We start from the raw sequence: 20,212 nt of genomic DNA on the forward strand, positions 1-20,212 counted from the left end.
AATGCCATGTTTGACTGGCTCTCAGCTGGGGAGGCAAATCTTCATCACTCTTATATAATTCTTTCTTGATTTCCTCATAAAAACGTCCTTTGCAGAAAGTGTTCAGCATAACAGCTGTCTGCGATTGCAGTTTAGGATTGTTTTTATTTTGGTTTGTATTTCACACCAAAATAATAATAAATAAATGAAGTTGTTAGATCAGGCGCAGGAAATGAAGACGTGACCAGCTTGATACATTTAGTAACTTTATTTGTTACAAAAGTATAAGACAAGACTGCTGGCGCGCTGCCGGAGCTCTCCTTATATTCGCTCCGGCAGATGCACCGCCCCTTGACAGGGATTCAAATTTCCCGCCCGATGGCTAGCAGCCAATCAGGGCGGATGTCCTTGCTGATTTAGTGAGCTGGAAAGAAAGGGAACTACAAGAATTCCAGTCATTCAACAGTTTCCCATTCTGAAACACATAAATATGGTTTTCTTTGATTGCTGCATACTATCTAAATGGAAAGAATATCTCCTTTCAAATAAAATAAACCTTTAACAATTCTTCCAGTATCATAATGGTGTTATATCTCATGTTTTTACATTTGTTCTGGCTGTGAGCTGCTCCTTTGTGTTGAGGTCTGGCCTCAGAAGGATAATGTAGCACTTGGGGATGAAGATGCAGCCCAGCAGACCAGCACTGGAGGCCAGGATGGAGAAGACCTGCACAGCCACCATGGATTTCCCTTTGGTGCTCAGGTAGGTGGGCACAAAAGTCACCCAGACACTGCAGAAGACCAGCATGCTGAAGGTGATCAGCTTGGCTTCGTTGAAGGCCCCAGGCAGGTTCCTGGCCAGGAAAGCCACCGTGAAGCAGATGGCAGCCAGGAAGCCCATGTAGCTGAGGGTGACGTAGAACATGACAACGGCCCCTTCGTTGCATTGCAGGATGATCTCTCCAGGCTGGGAGTGGAGGTCAGAGTCAGGGAAGGGGGCAGAAACTCCCAGCCAGATGGAGCAGATGATAATTTGGACAGCAGAACAAGAAAGGATGATGGAGTTGGCCAAGCTCTTTCCCAACCATCTGTTCACTCGGTTTCCTGGTTTTGTGGCCAGGAAGGCCAGCACCACCGTGATGGTTTTGGCCAAGAGAGAAGAAACGGCCACTGAGAAGATGATGCTGAAGACCATCTGTCGGAGAAGGCAGGTGGCTTTCCTTGGTTGACCAATGAAGAGAGAAGGAGACAAGAAGCAAAGCAGGAGGGAGACCAGGAGGATGTAGGAGAGGTCCCGGTTGTTGGCTTTGACAATGGGAGTTTCTCGGTATTTAATGAAGATGATTAAAACAAGGCCTGTTGTTAGGAAGAAGAGAAGGGCAAAAGAGACCAGGATGATGCCCAGATGTTCTTCATAAGACAGGAAGATTATAACTTTGGGGATACATTGGACTCTGTCCACATTTGGATATTTATCATCTGGGCACTTGGTGCATTTTTTCGTATCTGAGAAAACAAAAAAGCAACTTTCATTAATATTCTGTCCTTTTATCTTACAAGAAATGCCTTCTTTGGATAACAGCCGATACCAGCAGCATTTTCCAAGAAGTATTTATTAAAGATTTCATTAAAAAGAGTATAAGAAGGATTTGTTTAAGAAACATAGCCAGATATATTAAATTGAGCGAAATTTTAGGGTGTTAATTATTTCCAGTTTAATGTGTAGAATCTTCATAGGAACCTACACTATTAGAGGTTAATAATGAATTATATAACCATTTTAGGCAAACATTCTGAGTCCACCTGACAGTTAATATCCTGGACTTGGAGGATACCTATAGCATCTTGTAACACCGAGAAGCAACCTGGAATTAAGGAGAAACTAACAGTGAGAGCAATTAACCAGTGGAAAGAACTGGCCTCCAGAGTTTTGGGTTCTTCAACATTGAAGGTTTTAAAGAAGAGACTGGACAGTCACTTGTCTTAAATGGTCTAGGGTCTCCTGCTTGAACTGGGGGTAGGACTAGAAAACCTCCAAGGTCCCTTCCAGCTCTATTCTATTCTGATTGATTGATTGATCTACATGACTGGCAGACTGTTTGTGTAATGAGTTCCCCCCATAACTATCCACAGCACCAGATTATGGCCCAGTGACACCTTCTCAGTGATCCTCAAGGGGAGGATCCAATATACAGTGGATTGCAAGGTCTTTCAGAAGGTGGACCTGAAACAATTCATCAAGTTTCAAAGATCTCAGATGTTCCTAGAAAGGTAAACTTAGCAGCACATATCCAAACTAAAAAGCAGAACAGATGTTTCCTCTGCTATTAGTAAAGCTTGCCCAGTCTGCCACCCTCTCCTCCCATTTCTTTCCCAGCCCCTCCTTCCAAGTCTTTTTTATTTACTTCCGTTTAGATAAGAAATTGTGCAGGTTAAAAATAAAAAAACCAGGTGAGCTTCAATCTATCTTTTAACTTGCACTTTCATGAAAAGGTTCTGGATGGATCCAGTTCCACAAAGCCTCCCATTTTCCTCTGTGTGACCCACCTTCCTGAGTGGAGAAGGTCCCCTCCGGACAAGGAACACAGTCGTAGCAGCAAACTGGCTCTCCTTCTTGACCCCTCTTGACAAATCCAGGACGACAACTTTCCACACATTTGGATTGAGGCAAGGACTGAGCAGAAAAACAAGGAATGACAAAGAAAATGTGTTAGGACTCTCCATCCATGGAAAATGGAGGGAGAATTGGATGGAGACAAGCAGCCTCTGGTCTTCATTGGAGTAAATAGGAAACCTCTGACTACTTCTAAACAGATGCAGGAGGTAAAACTATTGGCAGATTCTTCCTTTAGTTCCTCCCTTTTGCTTTCAGAATTTAATATTACAATAAAGTAATTTTCTATTCAATACAGTCTAGAGAGATGGAATTGATTTTTTTAAAGTATGATGATATATTCTTATTAAAACTGAGAACAAAGTTTACTGTAAAAATTTTAGGAAGCTTTTATTCCATTAGATTTTTTAATGTAGAGTAAAAACTGTGATGGAGAAAAAACCCTCTGACCAGTAAGATCTTGAAAGGTTTCCATAAAACGTGGCAAAGCCACTCCACTTAGGTCCCGTCTCTTGAAGAGCTTCCATGAGATGACACCACCTGGCATGGAAGGCCAACCACTCTGGAGACTCTAGGCTTTGCCCACTTATTTTATTTATTTATTTATTTTATTATATTTCTATACCGCCCTTCTCCTGTGGGACTCAGGGCGGTGTACAGCCAGAATAAAACATAGCGTATAAAATTTAAAAACATTTTTAAAAAACAATTAAATAATTTTCGCCCGAATTTAAAACAACCCAATTAAAACCGAAATTCGATTAAAAACTGAGAGGATGGGATCAAGCCAGCCCAGCTAGATGGAACAGGTGTGTCTTCAGGGCCCGAAGACTGAGGTCTGATATCGTGCGTATCTCAGGGGGCAGGTCATTCCAGAGGGCGGGTGCTGCCACAGAGAAGGCTCTCCCCCTGGGGGTCGCCAGCCCACACTGTCTGGCCGACGGCACCCTGAGGAGGCCCTCTCTGTGAGAGCGAACCGGTCGGTGGGAGGCTATTGGCAGCAGAAGGCGGTCTCGCAAATACCCCAGCCCTAAGCCATGGAGCACTTTAAAGGTGGTCACCAACACCTTGAAGCGCGCCCGGAAGACCACAGGAAGCCAGTGCAGCTCGCGCAGGAGAGGTGTTATATGTCAGCGCCCCATCGCTCCCATAATCCCCCGCGCGGCCGCGTTCTGGACCAACTGCAGCCTCCGGGTGTACCCCAAGGGGAGCCCCATGTAGAAATGGGACCTCAGGCTTTGGAAAACAGAGAAATGACACCAAAATTTCTCCCACCTTATTGAGCAACTTTAGCCATGAAAGAGCATCTTGGTCGATAGTAAGTCTCTGTCTTTCAAAATACGCCAGAACCCCTCTTCTGACATCCTCCTTGGGGAGAATCAAGAAGATTTTGATGCCCAGATCTGCTGTTATCTCTCCATTTTGGTCCAAGTACAGTTTCCTCTTAGAAATATTCCAAAATTCATTCTTCTCCAGAAAGGGATGAAACTAGAATGGGAACATCCAGGAATTTGAAAAATAGAAAACTTTGTTTTTTAATCCCACGTTGAATCTTTCTTCCACAATTGTCTAATCTCCAAATATGGTTAAATAGGATACAAATACTGCCATTATCTTCATAAGTGAATTAAAAAGTTTGAGAAAAATTTGTCCCTCATATACTGACAAAGCATAGAGAAAATATCATTGACACAATTGATCAGTTATAGGAAACCTTCTAGAGCAGATGACAAATAAAAAGGGGAAAAAAGATGATTCACAAACTCTTGGAAAACAAGAGGTTGATTCCCAGAAAGCATGGGTTGATCAAGAAGAAAGTAGTCAGGCTAATCTTCTCCCTGGTCATCCTGATGGAAAACACCTCCAGATGGAGAGTGGCTGGCTCTTGAGAATTTGATCGCTGAAGAGGGAGCCGGGTTTAGAGAGGGGAGAGGAACTACCGATCAGGGCTTAGTTCTTCATCAACTGATGGAAAAATACATATCAAATAGACCTGCATCATTCTACGCCTGCTTTATACATCTCAGGGCAGCCTTTGATACGGTTCCCAGGACTAAGCTATGGGAGAAGATGGAAGCTGCCTCAATTGACCACAGGCTTCTTCATCTATTACGTGCCCTACATACTAAAACATCCCTCAAGGTGAGGTGTGATATGCAGGGGTCCCTCTCAAAGTCAGTTAAAACTCAAAAGGGGGTTAAACGGGGGCATTTTGGCCGCCCTGCTTTTCAACTTTTACATAACTGGCATGGTAAAATGGCTAAACAAACCAAATCACCCCCCCCCCAAAAAAAAATAGGTGACCAAAGCATCGCCCCCCCTGCTCTATGCAGATGCCCCTGTGATCCTCTCCAGGACACCAGAAGGCCTGAAAAGAGCCTTGCGAGCCCTTCTCCAGCACTGTAATTACAATAAACTGGGCATCAATGATGAGAAAACAAAGATCAAAAAGGCCAAAACTTTATTCATGGTATCTAAATGGCCACAAAATAGAGCAGGGAAGCCCCTTCAAATCCCTGGGGGTGGCCATTCAGGCCAAGGGTTCAAGAGAGATGCAGCTGCCCTGGGCCAAAGATCAGCCAGCACCATTCTTCATTGTTTCCGCACAAAGGGAGGCTACTATGTCCCTGCTGCTCTTAAGCTTTTTGTGCCCAAGTCGCTAGCACAGCTCCTTTATGGGAAGTTGCTCGGACCATCAGCTTCATGTTTTACATCATTAGAAGTAGTTCAATCCAAATTCACCAGATCAATTCTCCAGGTGCCACATTGTGTCTCAAATGCACTTCTGCGCCTGAAGACAGGATTGACAGAAGTCGAAGCAAGAATCCGTGTAGCTGTTGTGGCCCACCAGAGGCCAGTGGAGCTGGCAGCAGATTCAGACAGTGAGGAGGTTGGGGAGGGACATGGGCCACAGGGGTTCTAAAATTTTTTACTACCTGTTCTGTGGGCGTGTCTTATTTTGTGGGCGTGGCTTGGAGGTCATATAACTGGGTGGGCGTGGCTAGCTGGTCATGTGACTGGGTGGCCATGGCTATGTCTATACGGACTACTCAGAGGGCTGAAAAAAGTCATTTCTGACAGGTCCTCACACTTTTGACTGGTCCTCACACTTATGACTATCTTTACATTTATGCCCGTGCAGCATTCTTAACAACCATGCCACTCATTTCACAACTGCTTCTCTTCACCATGGTGATAAGATAGGGCAAAAAACGTAAAATGTGAGGACAGTCGTAAATTCGAGGACTGGTCAAAAATGCGAGGATCAGTCAAAAATAACTTTTTCAGCCCTCTGAGTAGTCCATATGCACAAAAGGATACAGCAATAGAGAGGGATGGAGAAGAGAGAGGGAAGGTGAGAGAGGGAGGAAGAGAGGAGGAGAAGGAGAAAGGAAGAGGAAGTAGAGGAGAAGAAGAGGGGGAGGAAGAGAAAGTAAGAAGGAAAGAAAAGAGAGAGGTGGTAGGTTTGAGGAGAAAGGTTGCTGTACAAAAAAAAAGATGAAAGGGAAGAAAGGCAACCCCAAACAAATATAAAGATATTAAAATAAAGAATGAATTGTTAAACTTTAAAGAATAAAAGAGAACAAATATGAATAAGTAGCAATAATTAGAAACACACATACAAACATACAATGTATTTTCTTTGAACAGAATATTTGGCTGGTTCACAAATTTAAACAGTGTTTAGTCATTTCAATTAAATTTACAATTTCTATATTTCCTTTTTACCATATTTATTCCTCATCTATGTTTTAAAAAAAAACCAATATTACCCTTCATCCTCATCTCTAATCTTAATCAAATTCAATTTTTCCCTTCTATTCTATATTATACCCCTTCCCATTATCATCTATTTTTATATCCATCCTCACATTGGTTAATTATGTAATATTACAGTTGTTTTAATACAAATTCAACATTTTAATATAAATCAATTAGTTATATAACTATCTTTTTTGTATATTAATCAATATGAACATGAATATTCCAATTATTTCCATGCAATCCAATTTCTTACAAATCAATTAAGTATATTTACCAATAATAATAAACCAAATAATTTCCCCCATATATTCCTCCAAACCACAACTTAACCATTCCTGCTTTCAACACAATATAAAATTAATAGTATCTCAATTATTACAATTCCCTAGTTAAATAGAGCTTTTTTTTCTTTTGTGTTTTAAAATCCTGAACTCTCCTCTTTTGCCCTAAATTTCCCATTGTTTGCACCTACCTTTTTTGGTGAAGAAAAAGAAAAAGAAATCTCTCCCTACCTCATTTTGTCACGTTGCAGCAGAGCCTGCTTTACTTTCAGTTTTGTTTTTTCAGCATAGCTAGGGGGAAAAAAATCTGCTCCAGCACTCTTTGCAGCTAGCAACAGAGCCCTGCACAAAACAGCTGAGAGCAAATCAGCTGAGAGTCGGGAGGCCAATCTAATCAACTTGCGCTAATTAACCTATGCTGAAGCTGAAAGGGGCTGTTTTTTCTATTTTTGCAGGCACCGGTCTACTCATATGTTTTCTTTTAACACTGATTAGCTGTAGGGCGGCCCTTTGAAGCCCCGCAGCAAGAAATTAAACAGTTTTTTTCCCTCTAGCCATCAGCTGGGACTCAGGAGGCAGCAATAGATTGGGAGTGGGCGGGGTAAGGGAACCTTGACCAGGCCGGGAACCAGTTCGGGGGTGTGCCCAGCCAATCTTATTACTGGTTCTCGGAACTATTAAATTTTTTTACTACCGGTTTTTGCAAACCGGTGCGAACCGGGAGCAACCCATTACTGATGGGCCAGTCCTGGAGTCTGGGGAGGCTCTGATGAGGGCTCTGTGGTAGTGCACACACATTTGTGAACCGGTAGGGAAGGTAAGTGAATTTCACTCCTGGATTCTCCCCTCTTCTCTGATCCTTCCCTAGGCAGCCTCTCTTCCCCTCATCCCAAAAGTCATTCTCACACATCATTGCACTTCCTAAATAGATGATGGGAACTCTGGTGACATAACTGGATTTCAGTAATGGACTCACAAACAATTGTGTGATGTGATTAGAAAACTGAGGGGCGGATGGTATGATAACTAAGTGGATAAAAACTGTCTTCAAAATGATACTCAAATAATTTTTAATGTTTTTAAATTTTTCCTACGACACCTGAAGGTTATGTTTCTTTACTTGATTGATTAGTCCATGGGCCAAATCAAAGTGCAGAGTTCCAAACACAAATTATTACTAAAATCCGATAAAAATAATTTAAAATGGAATTTGGATAAAATACAATTTAAAATGAGATTGGAATAGAATACAATAATATTCTAAATAAATAAAATAGGATAAAATTATATTTCAATATCACCCTTTCAGTCTACCCCAATCAGTCCCACATATGCCGATCTCAACCGAGCCATTTTGCTCAAGTACTGAGCTGTATTAAATGTTGTTTCAAATTCTGGCTGCAGATAAGGTGAGTTGTTTTGATATGGGATTCCCGATGGGTCCTTCGTTTGGTCTATGGACCAAGGTACCTGCCTCTCACCCTCTTATGCAGGCAGCAATCAAATAGGATGTGAGCCAGGTCTTCTGCCTCTGCCACTCTGAAAATGCAGAGACGTCCATTATAAGGTCTAGAGTGGAATCTCCCATATCTGACCATTGTGTCAAGTTGTTTGAATCTCACTCGCGTAAATCTCTCCCTAAGATGTTTTGGCAGTTGTAACTTTAAATAGTTGTCTAGTTGAAAGGTAGGTTTGTATTTGCTCAGCCATTTCAACTTACCCACCTTACTAAGAATAGCCATGTCATTTTGTGCTTCTCTATCTTTAATTCTTTGGGCAGCTGTTTTTTTGAATTGTTCTCCTGTTACGCAAGAGACAGGAAGGCCACAACTACTTCCAAAATTAATCAGTTTAGTGATCCAAGAGGTTTGTGATTGTGAGTTTATCTGCTCTAGTAAGCATAACTTGGGGAGTCTATCAGTCTCCATTTCATTGACTTTGTGCCAGTGGTTATCTTTGATCTTGGACAGTGGATGAATTGTATACATTCCCAATCCAGCTCTATCTGCTGCAGCAGATGTCCTTAGATCTACCCCCACAATACAGCTCAGGTGCTGGGACTGTGTTTGTTCTCGTACTGTGGTTGAGTAGAAATCCCAAACTTCTGCTCCATACAAGAGCATAGGGGGAACCTTTATATACTTCAATTAATGGGCCAGGGATTGAAGGTTAGGGATAACTTTTCGCTATTGAACATGAATTTTTCTATGTTGTCATTAATACGGTCAAGTTGATAAATCCCCTTCATGCAAGATTTGATCTAAGATGTAGATCCTAGAGAAAGCTAATTTGATGTGATTTAATTTAAAGAATATAAAGTTTTTCTACTTAGAAACCTTATTTGAAACTGCATTTAAAAAGTTTGATAAAATAACAATGGTTTTAAATCAATTTAAAGATGATAATCAGAAGCAAGCAACTATTGTTGAATTGGATGAATTGGATGGATGGACTGGAACTGAATTTGCTGCTGGCATCCCTGAAGGAGGAGTCTGGTTTGAAGGCAGGCTGCTTGGAGATGGCTGGAGAGGCCATGGACCCTGAAGACTCAAAGTGGACAGAACGGATGACTGAAGAAATGGATTCTTTCAAGAAGATTGAGGGAGATTGGGGAATGGACTGGAGAACAAGAAGAAGAGCTGAAGATCAGGAGGAGTCTGGGAGCCCCTTTTCCAGTGGTGAGATTCTACCGGTTCGCACCGGTTCAGTAGAATCGGTTGTTAAGTAGTTAAGTAGTTTTAAATAGTTAAGCAGTTTGGAGAACTGGTTGTTAAAAGAAATCTCCTTTTATTTTTTTTCTACTTTACAGGGTTAATCCTGTAAAGAATTACAACATTCGGTGTTGTCTCCTAGCCTAATGTTTATTGCCCTGCTTACAGAAACTGCCTCTCCGGCAGTATGCCTAGACTTACTGTTGCTTCCGGTTCCGGAGGTTCTCGGAGGATTTTTTTTTTTGTTTTTTGCTTGACTTTCTTAAAGGGGAAGGGTTGTTTTAAGATTTTTATACGGCTGTTGGGAGGAAATACTCCCCTGTTGGAGTTCTTCCAGCCAGGGTGCAATGATCAGCACTTTAAAGAAATAATTGAATAACGAAGCAGAAGCTTTTAATGACAAGGAACCAAGATGAGTGACAATCAGCAAGGCTTCTTGGCTAGCTAGAATGATTGATATTCAAACGTGAGTTTCTGACTTTTGGTCTAAAACTGGTTTTGGTGAAGTTTAATTCTGTGTTTAGTGATGAGATAATTTTCCCTAGTCAGCTTTGTTTGGAAGGAAAAATGTTAATCTCTGTTCCTGAAAAGAAGCAGCTTTGGAAATCTGACTGGTTCTGTTTCTATTTGTTCTGGTCATTGGTTTAACAAGCAACAGATCCTCTGTTTGCTCCTTGGCTTCATTCTGGAGAGCTTAAATGACCTCTGCTAAAGGGTTTCACTTTATGAGCAAGAGTTGGCTGCTGATAGTTATCACTGCATTTTAACTATTTTAATTCCTCAAGGTGCTCTGGCACCCTGCCTGATTTGTAACTCCAGTTTGCAGGTATTTCTAATCTAATGATTGGTATTTAGGGCAGCTTTTTGCAAGCAAAGAAGCTTCTTGTACAGGTAATCCTTGACTTACAACAGTTACAATGGCACTGGAAAAAGTGACTTATGGCCGTTTTTCACACTTATGTCCATTGCAGCAAAGTGTCATTAGGGCAAAGAAGCGATGCCACATGACCACTTGGCCACACCCACCTGGTCACATGAAGCATCACAGTTGTGAAATGAGTGACACGGTTGTTAAGAATGCTGCAATGGGCATAAATGATGACCAGTCATAAGTGCGAGGAACGGTCAAAAGTGCCAGGAACTGTCAGAAATCACTTTTTTCAGCCCTATGGGTAGTCCCTATCTGCATATGGACTACTCAGAGGGCTGAAAAAGTTATTTTTGACCAGTTTTCACACTTTTGACCAGTCCTCGCACTTATGACTGTCCTCAAATTTTACGTGTTTTGCCCTATCTTGTCACCATGGTGAAGAGAAGCAGTTGTGAAATGAGTGACATGGTTGCTAAGAATGCTGAAATGGGCATAAATGTGAGGATAGTCGTAAGTGTGAGGACCAGTCAAAAGTGTGAGTGCCGGTCAGAAATGACTTTTTTCAGCCCTCTGAGTAGTCCCTATACACATAGCCGTGGCCACCCGGTCACATGACCTCCAAGCCACGCCCATCCAAATAAGCCACGCCGACAGAACCAGTTGTTTAAAAAATTGAATCCCACCACTGCCTTTTTCCAACTGACACAATCTCTCGGTTGGAGAAGGGAGGATGCAGCCCTCTTCCAATCACTGACACAGGTTACACACGAGTGTAAGATCTGCTCACTATTATTCCAGACTGTCAGACACAGAAAAATGAATTCAGTTACAAGAGAGGAGAATTTAGCTGAAGGAGAGAAAAAAATATGATAAAAGTTTGAGCTGTTTTAGAGCTGAGCCAGTAAAGCAGAGAAGTTCAGTCTCCTCTTCATGGATTGTCTGAATGCAAAGACTGAGCAGCCATCAGTCAGAGAAGCTTTAACTGGGACTCCTGCAGAGAGGAGGGGTTGGGCTAGATGGTCTCAGGGTCTCCTCCAAATTTATAAATTGTGTCATGCCACAACATGTATCTATTGTGCTGTTGTTTCTCTAGCCCCACCTAGTGGCCGGGGGCAGATAAGCCTAACTGTATGGTCTGAAGCCAGACTCCCTTTTCTCTCAGCCTTTGGAGGAGACGGAAGCAGCCGGTTTGACCGAGACACCTGGTCATCCGGAGGCCTCCGTCCCTCACACGGAGCCTCCCTGGAGAGGTTCCAGCTGCTTCTTTGTTGGCTGTTAGTTAATGCTGCCTTTCTACTATTTATATTTGATTCTCACTTTTTGCATTTCCTCAGTTTCTCCGTGCCCTTTTCTCCCAATGAAACACCCAGATCCACCCCAGGCTCCCTTTCACTGGAGGAGAAGAGGGGGGTTTAGCTGCCTGTTGAGCTGCATACAGAACCACCTGCAGTGGGGACGGAACAAAGGGGAAATTCCACCATCCTAATCACACACCCACAAATACAATAATTCATTTAAGAAAGAATACAGCATTTTCAAATGAGCAGTGTGTAATATTAAAATGCCATGGTATCTACTCTTTGGATACCCTTATTATTGCTCATTATTCCCTGAGTAATTGAATTGGACAGATCTGTTAAGATGGTTCCCCTCTTTCTCCTCTGGATTCCTCCTCCAAAGGATCTAAGATTAATGGATCCATATTGAGACCCCCATACCTGCCACGGCTGCAGCCTTGGAGACCCCAAAGTTTTTTCTCCCTCCTTCCTTCCCCATCTCGATCTGGAGGAATAAGCGGCATTCAAGGCCTGGGACAGAGACTTCATGAAACTGTAAGCATGGTATTGATTTGGGATCTGAATCCTGTTCCTTTTCTCCTGGGTCTCCAGTGGGGCTTTCTGGGTGCATCTTCTGCGGCCTTTGACAGAAAAGACATTCTTTGAAAGAGAACAGCGAAAATAATGATTTTGAAACTTTTCTTCCACAAAGAAATAGGGTTCAAAGGCAGAATCCTTTGGCCTTTCTTTTCCCAGAGAAGCAAACGTCAAAATACTATGGATGTATTTGAGAAGTCTGCGCTTCTTCATTGGATACCATAGAAAAGTTGTGAGGATCCAGACTTTCCCTTCAATGGGTTCTGGCAGACGCATAAATGTTAAATGGAAAGGAAGAATTCTCTCCCAAATGGACTCAAATTCCATGAAGTGAACAAAGACGTTGACTTGTCTCCACTTAGAGAGGGAATCCCTGAGGGCTGTTGTGTATCCAGTTGTTGAGAACAGTTGTGATATAACCACACAAATTCCACTCCTGACAAGCACAGGAGGAAAAATCCTCATGAAATTCTCTCCCTTCTCTGTGTCTGAAGCAAAGAGGCCAATCAGGGTCCATCTGAAATGGAGGAGCAGGTGGACAATTGCTAGGTATTGGATCCCTTCTTTGGGGAACATCTGGTGGAAAAAGGGGAATTGACTTTTATCACTCAGAGCCTCTGAAGCAAATTCATGACTGATCTGAAAAAGCAATGAAGAATGCTGTGTTATATTTGGGGTCAGATCAAGTCCAAAATATTAAATTTTAATAAATCCAACCTGGTTCTCATGAATGTATTAGAATAGTTTGTTAATCAGACATTGTTTAAAATATGAAAGACAGAATATTAGCAAGATTGTATCATAATAATGGAAAATAATAAGCAAATTAAAAAACAATAAGAATGTAAATCATATTACTGTAACCCACCCCTATAATTGATCACAATTAGATTAACACGTGCAAATGCCAACTGGAGTATTCTATTCCAATAAAGGGCCTATTATAATTTTCGAGGATTGCTGCATCTTTTTTTGCTTCTCTATCCCAGATTCTTTCTGGAGGAAATTTTTTTAACTTCTTTCTCCAGTCATACAAGAAAAAGGCAGACCTCAAAGCCTAATAAGATTTGTCAGTTGCATAATCCAAGTTTGGTCCTTAATTGAAGTTTTGTCTGTTCCAACAGCCACAATTTTCAGAGTCTGTCACTTTCTATAGATTAAATTTTATGCCAATGCCCATATTTCCTGAATTTAGACAAAGCAGAAATTGGGTAAATTCCCAAATCAGCTCTGAGGGCAGCAGCTGGAGTCCTTGAGTACCCCAAGATCCTCCTCAGAGGCTGAGATTGGGTTGGTTCTGCTGGTGGTTTCTCTCTGAAGTCCCAAACATCAGATTGATGGAAGAACATGGGGGAAAACTGGGCCTCCGATACTTTAATAACTGGGGCTGAGGAAGCTGGAGAGCTATGAGGTTTTCATTTAAGCACCACTTTCACTCCTGCCCTTTCTCTAACGGAGCTCCTTTGAGGATGAGGGAGCCAAGATTCAGGCTCAGAGAAAACAACCCCAGGTAAGGAAAGGTGTTACTTGCTCTTGTTGTGGAAATAGGGAATTAAAGAACCATCCCTTCAGGGCAGACAGAATCAGTTTATTTATTTATTGCAATAAAGGATCAAACCTTGGCATCGCTACCATAAAAATGGAGGTCTGACGAAGTATGATTTTCAGCTCAAAGCATTTATACAGTTTCAAACAAAGGATTCTGTGAAGTCAGCAATTCATATGGTCATATACATTTGTCATTTTTAATTGACATTTCCTAATTACTGAGTTTGTTACTATCTTTGCAAAACAGTTATAATTCTTCTAAGAAGTTACTGAAGCATAATATGGTCATCTCCTCTCTCTGACCTTAAAATGTAAATCACCTAGACTGTCCTTATCTGTGACAACTGAGAGGCCTTGAAGTAGAAATCCTACTTGGAAGGAATGTGCCTGCCTACGTGCTGGATACAATTAAAGCATTTTCTCTTTTACAATATTAAGAACAAAGAGGGCCCTTCAGTGATCATCTAGTTGGACCTGCTTTTACTTTATTTATTACTTTATTTGTTACTTTCCCACATTACTCTAATGGCTGACCATTTATGGCTATGATGTCATTTCACAAAGACCATAACTTTTAAACTTGCTTTATAAATTATCAGATAATTATTAAGACAAAACAATCCAATGTGCAAGAATGATAATATCACATTATCTGTATAAATCAGTGTATTCCAAAAGGAATTTAGCAGGCTAAACATGTGTACCTAAAGCAGAACTTATAACAAAATAAAAGGGTTGGAAGGGACCTTGGAGGTCTTCTAGTCCAACCCCCCTGTTCAAGCAGTAAACCAGGCATAATAGCAGTAACTGTGAGAGGAATCCTGGAGTCTTAATGGACAACCACTTAAATATGAGTGAAGAGTGTGCAGCGGCAGCCAAAAAAGTCAATGCAATCCTAAATTGCATTAACAGAGGGATACAATCAAGATCAAGAGAGGTACTAATACCACCCTATAAAGCCTTAGTAAGACCACACCTAGATTCCGGCATCCAGTTTTGGTCACCACACTATAAAAAAGATGTTGAGACTCTAGAAAAAGTGCAGAGAAGAGCAACCAAGAGGATGAGGGGACTGGAGGCTAAAACATACAATGAACGGTTGCAGGAACTGGGCATGGCTGGTCTAGTGAAGAGAAGGACCAGGGGAGACATGATAGCAGTCTTCCAATATTTCAGGGGCTGCCACAGAGAGGAGGGGGTCAAGCTATTTCCAAGGAATAATGGATGGAAACTGAACAAGGAGAGATTCAACCTGGAAATAAAGAGATAAAGTTGCCTTCAGAAGTTGTGGGAGCTTCATCACTGGAAGCTTTCAAGAAGAGACTGGACCGTCATCTGTCAGAAATGGTGTAGGGTCTGCTTGGACTAGATGACCTACAAGGTCCCTTCCAACTCTCTTAATCTGTATCTATCTATACTATTCCAGACAAGTGGCTGTCCAGTCTCTTCTTAGAAGCCTCCAGTGATGGACCACCCACAATTTCTGAAGTGTAGATGTTCCATTCCTCACCATTAGGAAATTTCTCCTTAGTTCTAGGTTGTTTCTCTCCTTGATTAGTTTCCTTCCATTGTTTGTTGTCTTGCTTTCTAGTACTTTGGAAAATTGGTTGACCTCTTCTTCTTTGTGGCAGACCCTCAACTTTTGGTTAGAAATCACATCGGTTATATTATAAATTAAGAAATCAAATTGAAACAGATTTGGAAAAATGAAAAAATTTACAATTATCTTTAATGGGGAGAATAGTGTTAATCAAAATGAATGTATTGCCAAGATTGTTGTTTCTTTTTCAAACAATTCCGATAAAGTTGGAGAAAAAATACTTTGAAAGTTTGAATAAAATGATGTAAATACATATGGCAAGGGAAAAAAGCGAGAATTAACCTTAAATTGCTTCAAGACTCCAGGTTTAGAGGAGGATTTGGTCTACCAAACTCGGAATTGTATCATCAAGCGGCGATATTAACATGGATTAAAGAATGGATCTTATTGAGAAATACAAAACTATTGACTTTGGAAGGACGTGACCTACAACTAGGATGGCATGCTTTCTTATGGTATGGAAAAAATTGGATTCATGGATATTTCCAGAGACATTGTGTAAGGAATGGCTTGTTGGTAGTTTGGGAAAGAATGAAAGAAAAACATTATATGGAAGTACCAATGTGGCTTTCAACAATAGTGCCAGACGTGTTGCCACCTGACCTTAGGAAGACCTTCGGATTGGCTGATGATTGATGGACACGGGGGGGGGGGGAGAAGCTTAGTAGATGCATTTCACGCGTTTTGCTCACTTCCAGCTTAATGTCAGGTATGCTTCCTTCAGTATTCAGGAAACGAAAACCCAAACTCAATAATTTAGAAGAGAATAGTACTTTTACTGAATATGAAAAGATCGCAACCCAGGTAAAGCTGGAAGTGAGCAAAACACGCGAAATGCATCTACTAAGCTTCTCCCCCCCCCCGTGTCCATCAATCATCAGCCAATCCAAAGGTCTTCCTAAGGTCAGGTGGCAACACGTCTGGCAGCGTCATTCATCAGGAATGTAGGGCAGTTGGTCAGCCGTCCCCTTTGAAGATCCACTTTCGTTTCTTATGAAGACACGTCCTACAAGGAAAAAAAAACCTCCTCCTGCATCTTCCCACCCTTTGCCCCATAACTAATCCCTCCCCCCGTTTCTTATGGCAGCTGAAGCAGGCAAAGCTGAGGCTGACAAATAGAAATGTTGACACATCCAAATACGATTAACATGGACAAGATTGTAAGATATAAAGACATTTTAACAGAGAAGGGAGAATTAAAACAGAAACAAGACTTAGGAAAAAAGGGGATTGAGACTGACTGGTATACACGGCTGCAGATACAATCAAGATATGATAAAGACTTGAAACAATATGGTTTTAATTTGGGGGAATCAGAGTTGGATCAGATAATGATTGGAAAGGATGAAAAAACGATTAAAAGACTGTATAATTATTTGTTGCAAATTAGATTGGAAGATGATGAGATAAAAGAGACAATGATAACACGGGCGAAAAATTTTGGATATGCAATAGAATTAGAGAAATGGCAACAACTATGGGAAAGGAATTATAAATTGACAATGGCAATTACATATAAAGAAAATCTGTTTTATAGGTGGCATATGCCAGCAGAAAGATTAGCAAAGATGTTTAAGGATAAATCAGCCAAATGTTGGAAATGTTTGCATTTGCCGGGATCATACTATCATATGTGGTGGTCATTTTCTACAGCCACATATTGCTGGCTCATATTTAAGGGATTGTCCACTAGGACTCCAAGATCCCTCTCACAGTTACTGCTATGGAGCCAGGTTTCACCTAATCTGTAAGTGTACATTTGGTTTTTCTAGCCTAAGTGTAAAACATTACTTTTCTCTACAATGAATTTCATTTAGTTAAATAAACCCAGGATTCAAGTCTATCTAGTTCTATCTGGATCTTCAGCCTCTCTTCTGGGGTGTTGGCTATTCCTGCCACTTTAGTGTCATGTGCAAATTTGATGATTTCCCCATTTCTCCCCTCATCCAAATCATTCATGAAGATGTTGAAGAGAACTGGGCCTAAAATGGAACCTTGGGGTCCCCCACTGCTTCTTTCCCTCCATGCAGACATAGTTCCTTTGAGGACCACAGGCTGAGCCCATCTGGGGGTGATGCTGTCTATCCCACATATTTTCAGGTTCCCGACAAATAGGTTGTGGTTTACTTTGTCAAAGCCTTTCTGCAATCCAAGTACTGTATACTACATGCCCTGCATTTCATTGGTCCACTAATTTAGTCATTTTTGTCAAAGAATGAAATAACCTTTATTTATGATCTGTTTTTAGACCCTGCATTAGTCCTAGTAAGTCATTCATATCTAGACTGAAGAACAAAGGTTCAAATATGCATCTTTCCCTTCCCCCTTGCTAAGCCTAGATCCTTCTTCTCATGGCTCCATTGAGCCCAAACCTCCCTCTCAAACAAGGGCTTGGATCAGGGCCAACAGGCTGAGCTCCATTTTGAGGGTCATCCATTTTCTCCATCATATTTCTTTGTTTATTGAGTCAAATGCTGCATTAACATCTAGAAAGCAGCAAACCTTGTTTTACCTCACTGATATAGATGAGATATTTCAAGACAAATTTGTTGCCAATATTAGATTATTAACTTATCCATTATTTCTTATAAAATCTATACAGCATTTAACTCTACCTAAAACCTTCTGGTTCTTCTCCAAAGAATGCATTTTTCTCAAGTTTAACTAAGAGGATCATGGCATAAATGTTAGCCACAATATCTGCTAGTCTATTTGGTCTATAATTGCTAGAGTAATTTTTATTCCACTTTTTAGATGGATAAAATGCTACTATTGCCAACTTCTATCGCAGTGGATATGGCAGGCATTATTTATCTGTGAAAATGAAGATGCCAATAGAGGCCCCAACAACCAGGGATATTTTTTGATCCGTTTAATAGTTGGTAGAATGTCTTCTCCAGGGAATGTATTGCTTGCATTTCCGGCCTTTTATGATTAATCTCAACATGAACATATTGGGGTAAAATATGGAGAATATGGAGAAAAGCAGCTCTTGAATTTCATGGAGAAGATATGATTGCATCTATTGCTCACCCACCACCAGCCACCCCTCACTTTACCAGATGGAGAAAAATACACACAAACCTGTGGGACTTTATAAGGTGCTGCTAATGTTGACATCTGGATGGAGATCTCTCTGCTAGCTCCATCAAGAAGAGCCAGGAGGTTCTCCTTCCTTCCACAGCCGTAGTTGGGGACATTGGCTTCTCCAGTGGAGAGCATGTCCAGCAAGGCATCTGCAGTGCGTAAAGTATTCAGATAGTTGTCATGGATGTTGTAGCCCAGTGTGAGATTGTAAAGGAGCTGAGAATTCTTGTTGACCGTTTGAATGGCGAAAATGAATTGTAAGCCATATAAAAAACCATAAAGTTTCCTATTGTTAAAACATGTTGTTATAATCAACAGCAACAACAAATACTTCTTTTAATATATAATCCTGCAGAAGCCTACTGAGCCTTAAGCCAACATTGATCCAAAAGCAATGATCAATTACACAAATATGGAAACGGGCTGAGGTACAGCAACTACAACTGATTCCACCACTACTTTAAATTCATTATTTAAGTGATAAATTAAGGATTGAAGTGAGAGAGGAAAATAATCTGGAGTCCTTTCAGCTTTTTTCCAGACCTTTTCTGTTCCCCAGGCATCTGGCTCCTCTGGGAACAGGCAGATAAACTCTAGCAAACGGGTTACATACAGATCGTTTATTAGGGTCAAGGTGAATCATGGTGAGTCATGTTGAGATGCATCCTTCTTGCATAATCTCTCCCATTTCCTAGTGTAAAGGGATGGTAGTTCTGACCCCCTATTCAGAAAGCATCTTTCTTTCTTCTGCGCTAATTCCAAATGGCCCAGTCTTTGTTCTGAAACCCAGGCAGAAAGCCTCAGTGGCCAATCAGCCACACAGATATGGTCACTTGTCCTGGACTACATTTCCCATAATGCAATCTCTTAAGGGGACAGCTCTTAATCCTTAAGGTAACTAACTCATCACAACTCACTATCTGTAACCGCACAAGACCCATTTTTAGATGTGAGTCTTTTTCACAAAATCAGACCAAAGAGAGAAGCCATGGAAATCAAAATCATTCAGGAAATTAGACATATTCCCCAATATAGGAATAAATGAAACAGAAAAAACAGAAAAGGAGAGTGTTAGAATGGAGGGAGTGCAACTCCATCACCCTGAATGACTTACGGATCATGGAAATCAAACTGAAGAGAAGGAGCCACATTGAAAAGCAACTTTGTATGCAATCTTTCATATCCAGTAATGACTATACCAATGAGATGGTCTCCTGGTCTGTAGAAGCTCCATGGTTTCCCATCCTGGTTCTCCAAACTCAGCGGGCATTTCATTCTCAACTTCCCAGAGACTGAATGGGACAAAAGCAGCATCAGAAGCAGAAGCAGGAGGTCCATCATTCATGGGATGAATCAATCAATCCCTTTCCTGTTTCTAAAGAAGAATTGGAAGAAGCAAAGGACTCTCTCAAGGTGGAATCTCCAGTTGCTTTCCTAATTCAAGCAAAGAGAAACACTCAGCTTCATCTGGAAAGGAGAGAGACATAGATTCAAGAGCACAGACCCTGCCTGTCCCAAAACTCTGCCCAAAGTCTCCCCTGGAGGATTCGGCCCAACATCAGAGCTGAAACTTTTATCATAATTCTCCCTCTCAGGAGGGATCCCTGGATAATTCAGCTAGTTCTTGGATTCAAAGGTTGTTGGGAAATTCTCTGGAGGGAAATGAAAGGGAAATAATCCCCATGTGATTCATAATAACAGGGGCAGAGATTGAATTAAATCAGTCATCTAGAATTGAGAGGTTTGGGGTCTCCATGCTTGAAAGTGGCCCTGGGGAAAATACACGGCACCTGTGGCTGAAGAAAGAAATAAATCTGATATTTGTTTGCATCGTGATTAAAGACAAAACTCCAGGGACCGGTTAATTCCAGAGTATATCACAG

At 41.2% G+C, this 20,212-nt stretch overlaps 1 protein-coding gene across 1 annotated transcript; it reads right to left on the reverse strand.

The window, feature by feature from the left end:
- Window positions 1-618: 618 nt before the first annotated feature.
- LOC139326242 (vomeronasal type-2 receptor 26-like) lies at window positions 619-19,667 on the reverse strand (the record flags this gene model as incomplete). The annotated part of the gene is made up of 4 exons (XM_070956399.1): window positions 19,444-19,667; window positions 18,327-18,615; window positions 2,526-2,652; window positions 619-1,484 (listed from the first exon to the last, which is right to left on the reverse strand). Coding segments are annotated over exons 1-4 (1,506 nt in total), but the record flags the coding sequence as incomplete, so codon positions are not given.
- Between the last annotated feature and the right edge of the window lie 545 nt (window positions 19,668-20,212).

This window comes from Pituophis catenifer, unplaced genomic scaffold (genome assembly GCF_029215685.1).
Source record: "Pituophis catenifer annectens isolate HBS135680 unplaced genomic scaffold, rPitCat1.0.hap2 SCAF_19, whole genome shotgun sequence".
Lineage (NCBI taxonomy): Eukaryota > Metazoa > Chordata > Lepidosauria > Squamata > Colubridae > Pituophis > Pituophis catenifer.